The sequence below is a fragment of the Lipotes vexillifer genome, unplaced genomic scaffold, assembly GCF_000442215.2.
Source record: "Lipotes vexillifer unplaced genomic scaffold, Lipotes_vexillifer_v1.1 scaffold560, whole genome shotgun sequence".
Lineage (NCBI taxonomy): Eukaryota > Metazoa > Chordata > Mammalia > Artiodactyla > Lipotidae > Lipotes > Lipotes vexillifer.
The window spans coordinates 66013-72472 of NW_006792210.1; the positions used below are offsets into that span (position 1 = coordinate 66013).

General features: G+C 54.3%; 1 protein-coding gene across 4 annotated transcripts in view; it reads left to right on the forward strand.

Moving 5' to 3' along the window:
• Positions 1–1365: 1365 nt before the first annotated feature.
• Positions 1366–6460, forward strand: part of SEPTIN6 (septin 6) — a 68672-nt gene continuing 63577 nt past the window's right edge. For all 4 annotated transcript variants that reach the window (XM_007465437.1, XM_007465440.1, XM_007465438.1 and 1 more), the window contains exon 1: positions 1366–1661. In XM_007465437.1, coding sequence (XP_007465499.1) covers positions 1632–1661 — 30 coding nt within the window. In that variant the 5' untranslated portion in view covers positions 1366–1631. The remainder of the gene's footprint in view (positions 1662–6460) is intronic.

The following is a 6460-nucleotide window of genomic DNA, read 5'->3' on the forward strand; positions in this document are numbered from 1 at the left end:
GCTTCATATGGCCACCCCAATTTCTCTGCCTTCCCTCCTCCCCGCGCGCACGGGCCTCTGGGTTGGGTCCCTTCTCCTTCTCTCTCGTTGGTTCCCGTTTTTCTTCTTTCCTCCCTCCTGCCCCCTCCCCCAGCCGCTCCCGCCTGGGGCCATTTCCCACGCTGCATCCCGGCCCCCTCGAGGGCCCAGCTTTCGCCCATGGATCTGTCTCCCCCCGCGGTCCCGGGTTCCACTCGAGGGTCTGAGTCCCTCTCCGAGACCAGGGCACCTGTCCTCTTAAGGAGTGGAGTGGGGTGGATTGTCCCGCCCGCTTGGGCCTCGGGCACGCCAAACCTGCCGGGGTTCGCCAGTCACTAGAAGCTAACAAGGGGCCACTCCCAGGAGAGGGGGTGCGGGGCGACAGGCCGGAGAGGGGGAGAGGTGCCGAGGGCAAGGGAGGGGACCCGCGGTGGTGGTGGGCCGGGAGGAAAAGGAAAGCAGGCGGGCAGAGCCTCTGCCTTCGGAGGGTCTCCTTCTGCAGGCCGCGGCCGCCTAGTCTCGGGCTGACCCAAGGTTAAGGGGAAATCAGGGGGCGGGACAGAGCCACCGGAGGCAGGTCCGCGCTCCTCCCCAATATCCCCTTCAGTTGAGCTGGGAGCCTTCAGCCCCAAGCCCCTCCTCTGAGACTCCCCGGCGGTCCAGGCACTACGAGGGAGTGAGTCGTCTGAGCCTCCGTTCACACGCTGAGCGTCTAGGGCTCGGTGGGGAGAGGAGGCGTGGGGTCCGTTCGTATTAAGTACCCAACGGTGGTGAGCTCGGATGTGACAGCCCACAGCACCCGCCGCATGGAAACCCCAGGGCAGAAGGGGCGTCTCGTCTCAGGACCACTGGCCTCGGACTCCGCAGGTCACAGCTCAGCTGCTGTGCCCGCAGTGCGGCTCCCCGCAACCGCCTCCTTTCTAAGCTCCACCGTTGGGCGGCAGGTGCCGCAACTCGCCCCCGCCCCAGCAGCACTCCCGGGCCGGGATGGGGGAGGTGTGGGGAGGTGTGGTGGAGCAGCGAGACTCCAGCGGCGGGCGCTCCCCTCCAAGCACCCAGAGATCTCGGTGAGGAGGAAGAGGGGGTACAGGGGGCGGGGAGGAGGGAGAGGAGGACCGCAGGGCTCAGCCGCCGAGTTGTGCGCGGCGGGGGGAAGGGCGGGGGCTCCCTTCCAGCCTCCGGGGTCTGGGGACTCAGGGATGTAAGGCGAGAGCAGGGGGGTGTGTGACAATTCAGCAGAGGTCGGGACGTACCACGGAGCCCAGTGGCGAGGGGGGGGCAGAGGACGTGGTCACCGAGGGGAGCCCCCGCCCCCCTTCGCAAAGGCCTACAACTGAGGCTGCAGGGAGAGCCGGAACTAGGCTCGCGGGAGAGGGAAGCGGCGCGTTAAATCCGCCCCCTCCCCGCACCCCACTTCCGAGGGGGTGGGCGATAGAGGAGAGGTTGGAGCCGCGGCGAGGGGGCCCCTCCCTTGCACCTCCCCCCCACCGGACTTGGTCGCGCCCGAAGTGTAACACTTTCTCTTTGTCGGAGGAGCTCAACTGTTTCCTGTAGCTCGTGCAGTAGCTCCCGTTGCGGAGGCGCCGGTGGCAGCCCTGGCGGAGGCAGGAGCGATGGCAGCGACCGATATAGCTCGCCAGGCGGTGAGTGCGGGGCTTGGGTGCCAGCGCCGGGGCTGGGGGCCTCGGAAGGGCCGAGGGGACCTGGCCGCCGCCACCTCCACCGCGAGGAGGGCAGTGGGCAGCGTCCAGGAGCCAAGGCGCGGCGGGACTTCAGCTCCCGGGGTCAGCGACTCAGTCCCCTAGCCTCCCGTCCCCGAGAACCGTGGTGGCTGGCGTGCGGGTGGGGGGGCCTGGTCCGGGTTGCGGGCCAGCGACTGAACTTGCATTGCCCAAGAGCTGCAGTCGGCGCCGCCGCCTCCCTGGCTGCAGCTGCGGCCCCGCCGCTGGGGCGTTGCCGAATGAATGGCCGCACTGGCCGCCAAGCCCTCCGGGTCCCGGCACCCTGGCCTCGCTCCCTCCGGCTGCCGGGCCGCGCCCCTGCGCCCCGCAGCCCGCCGGGACCCGGGCCTCCTCAGCCAGAGGGGCTCGAGGCTGGGGGGAGCCTGGGGCAGGAGGCGGCGAGGGGTGAGGGGGGCGGGGAGGTGACTGGCTGGGGTAGGGTTTCTCCATATGCATTACATATGTGACTGCGTCTGTGTGTGTATCACTGTGTGTGTATGAGTGCACGCGCGCGCGCTCCTGCCTCCCTGGGCGGGCGGCGGTGCCCGGCTTGTCTGTGACCCTAGATGAGTCCGCCAGTTTCTTGGGGTGTGCTCGCCTCTCTGGTGCTTGTCCCTGTGTCCGAACGCTTCTCTCGCCGTCCGTTTGTGCTGTGTGCCTCTGGGTCCCATTTGTGCGTTTTGTGGAGTGCAGTCCGCTGGCCTGTAGGTGGTTGGCTGCGTACTTTGGCGTGTTTCTGAGCACCTGACCAGGGTTTTGCGGGCCTCTGGGCAGGGGGATCTCTCCCCGGTGCGTGTTCAGTGTAACTGGCTTGTGTGCCAAAACCTGTGGAGCTGGCTTCTTGTTATGGGGACTAAGGAGAATCAGCGCGACGCTTGCAAAAGCAGTGCCCTCTCTCTCTTTTCGTTGGCAGCCGACTGTGGAAAAAAAAAAAATCTTCATTTAACGAACTGAAGTTTTCCAGCCTGGGATGTGCAGAGAAATTATACTGAAGTGACCCGAGGCTCCATGTTTGTTTTTTTAGACCAGAAGTTTCGTTGCCAAGGGAGGGGATGATTCCATTTGAGGGAACAACCTAGCCTTTCTATTCATCCATGGGTATCTGGGATTTTAAGAAGCCCACAATTACCAGCTCCCTGAGGTGAGGAAGGAGAGTGAAGTTCAGGTGGGTCAGATCCCATGACACTAAATACTACGTGATGCAAATCTCTGAAACACACACACACACACACACACACACACACACACACACACGGTTTTTAAACCTTGTGGCTTACTTATTTAAGGAAATACTCCATGCAATGCAATTTCAGTGCAAAATTTTAAACCTGCTTACTTATTTAAGGAAATACTCCATGCAATGCAATTTCAGTGCAAAAAATATACATAGCATCTAGGTATTTGGTGTAATTGAAACTGATTTGTTTTCAAAATCTGAATCCAGAGTCTGATAGCATTTCCTCTCCAGGAAATGGATACATTTATTCCATCCTCTTGTTCTTGTTTGGAAGGGCAAGGTGATTTCTTTGGAACCTCCCCCACCCCCCTGAAAGACCCCAGCATGGAGCTCCTTATGCAGTCATGATGTGGAAGGACCAGCAGAAGATGGGAGGCAGTGCTCTGTGATAGTGGAATTTGAGAGAATTCTCTTCTCCCCAAGATTGGCACTGTAATATGTATTGCTTTAGTGTTTTGAGGGTTCCCAGAGTGCCTTTCTGCTCCTCCATTATCTGCATTTTAGAGATGGCATGCCTTAAGTAGAGGACTTAGTCTCCTGGATTCCACTTGCTCCATCCTTAGTGACCAAGAAGGACACTAGTGATTTTTCTTGTCAGCTAATTAATTTGCATCGACCTGCCCATACGCTCTCACCAGTCCCCCTAATCTGAATCAAGATTGCAGGGCCAATGTAGCAAAGGGGAACGTTCCAGAAGGTTGTGTTTCACCTCTGGCAACCCAGAGATCCCCTTTGTTCTGCAAATGGAGGTGGGGGTGATTTAGGGCCACTTGGTTTGCTTTGCTTGTTTCCAGTTTGCTGTGGCTGGCCTTGCCCTACCGTATGATGAAGAACATAATTGTTGGCCAGATTCTGAAGCTGAAAGAGCAGCCCGAGCACTTGAGACCTTGTTATCGTGATAAATGGGTTTCTGGGAAAACTGACGTCACTCTCCATGCCCCCCTCCCCCAGCCAGTGAAGCTCTTGTTTATGTGTCATTTGTCTCTCTGCCTGCCTTTGTGTCTGCAAGAAGTTGTAATTCACCAGGGGAAGATGGAATTAACTCGGGAGGCCTTTGGATGTCTGGCTGCTGATTGTTTCTTCCTGGGAACGAGTATCCAGGATTTGGGAAAAGAAGACTGGAGACTAAACCTAAGTGTGCCTGGCTTAGGAGTTCTTTTTAATGAGCTCTGAGACATGGTGCCCTGCAAGTAGTGCTCTGGTGTGTGTGTGAGGGATGGGCTGTCCTTTCCAGAGTCAGTTGAGGGTCACTCTGGCTTGTAAGGTAACATCATTAGTGACAAAAACAGACCTTAGAGTTAGTTGCTGGATAGGATCCTTATTTGGGCATGCATGCAACTTGGAGGTTCAGCTTTTGTGTACATAATACAATCCCATCCCATCTGAACGAACACCACAAAGATTCTGTAGGACAAAACTGTTTCTTCATCATGTCCACAAGTGTTTATTTGATTGACTGCTAAGTGTCCAGCACTATGGCTGGCTCTGGTCAACTGTACCAGAAAAAAGTAGTAGACATAGTTCCTGGCTTTTACGCTTATTGCAGTCTAGTTGGAGAGACAAATTGTGGACATGGTGAAATAATTAGAGAACTATAGAAGATTCTTGGGATGTTTCCATCCCCAACCCCTGCCTGTGAGGTGGCTTGGGCTGCTGTTAATATATACTCTGAGAGGTTCCATGACTTGTCCAAGGTAACTTGGCACGGCACGGTGCAGCCAGGTAATGGTCTTTCTCCCTAAAGAAAGAGCTTGCAGGGCCTAATGCTGCCCTAGCTGTGCTGGGCCTGCGGCAACTGTCCCGGGGCAACTACCCCAAGGCAACCGCCTACAGGTGGCTGCACTCTGGTCTTGCTATCAAATGACACTTAACCTTGATTTCCATTGAAGTGCCCTGCCTCAGCCATCTCCACCACCTCGCACTAAAAGTCATATGATGCCCCAAGCAGGGAGAGGAAAACCCCAATATCCACCCATACCTCTACTGTGAATACAGCACTGAAGAAAATTTGCATGGCGCCAAATATTAAAAATTCTTGAATCTAGGTCGTGGGTATATGAATGATCATTGTACTATTTTCCAACTTTTCTGTGTGTTTGAGACTTTTCAAAATTAAAAGTTGGAGGGAAATTACAATGTCCGCCCTCCTCCCCACAAATGCACATGGCCCCTGCCCTCAGGGAGTTTACAGTCTAGTAGTGGAGGCAGACACAAATAATTATAATTATCTTTGTGATGTGCTGCAGAGCAGTGCTACTGCCCGCTAGGATAATTCATTATGAGGGGACCTGATCCAGCAGTGGACAGGGGCGGTGGGTGACAGGAAAGCTTTGCTGAGGGCTTTAACTAGGAAAAGGGTAGGTGTGAAGATGGGTGAGATCTCACTTCTGCTCCCAGGCTGGGAACATTTCATTTGTTAATTCACGCACTTTTATTTTCATTCATTCCTTCAACATGTGTTTATTGGGCACCGACTCTGCCAGGCCCTGTGCCAGGTGCTGGGGATATAGTGGTGGCCATGGCACACACGACAGCCCTCTCAGAGCTTCCCCGTGAGAGGCCGGTATAAGCCCCATTTCCTCTTCATATCCTAAAACCTGGAAATGTGAGTGTTCACGGCATTCTTATTAAAAAACTGCATTACAGCCGAGCGATTTGTCTGTATAGTATAATGAGACTTTGATCTGCAGTCATGTGCACAGCATTTACTTTGTAGAGTCTCTGCTGTAAATTTTCTATTAATTGCTGGCTTTGTTACCCAGTACGGCCCCTCCCTTTTTGTGCTGTAAGGGAGCGAACCCGTTGCATTAGCCTGAGCAAAACTAATTAGAAAGATAAGTCCCCTGGATAAAGGTATTCCAGAACTAAATAGGGCTGATTTCTAGACTTGCATGGGCTTCTGGATTATCTGAGCCTTGGTTTTGTATTATCGTGAACAATTGAGGAGCGCTTTCAGTTGCATTTACGTTAAAACCACATTCCAGAAAGAAAGAAACAGAGAAAAGAAAAGAAAGAAAAAGAATACTGTAGATAAGTGTAACATGTCTCTTTCAACGATCTCAAAACGCTTCCATCTGTATGATTTCATTTTCCCTAGCAGCTTCCTGGATGAGTATTACTGTTCTTTTCAATTTATGGGTTCAGGGAGACCAAATGACTTAGTCCAAAGTGTTATTGCTGGTCAGTGGATGAAGCAATGAAACACCTTCCAGATGACACAGATTCGTTTTTATAAAAAAAAAACCTCTGGCCTTTTCATCATGTTTCCAAGAAATAAAAATCCTGCCATGTCCCCTCTTCCCCCTCTTTTCACTGCGACCCCCCCACCCCCACCTCAGTATACTCATGGAGGTCGAGAAGAGTATACTTGGGTGCTTTGAAGACTCTCTGATGTTAAAAAGGATTCTCAGCTTAAACCCCAGATAGCACAGTCGTGGCTATGTGTGGGCTTTCTTCCTTCCCTCCTTCCCTCCCTCCCTCCCTC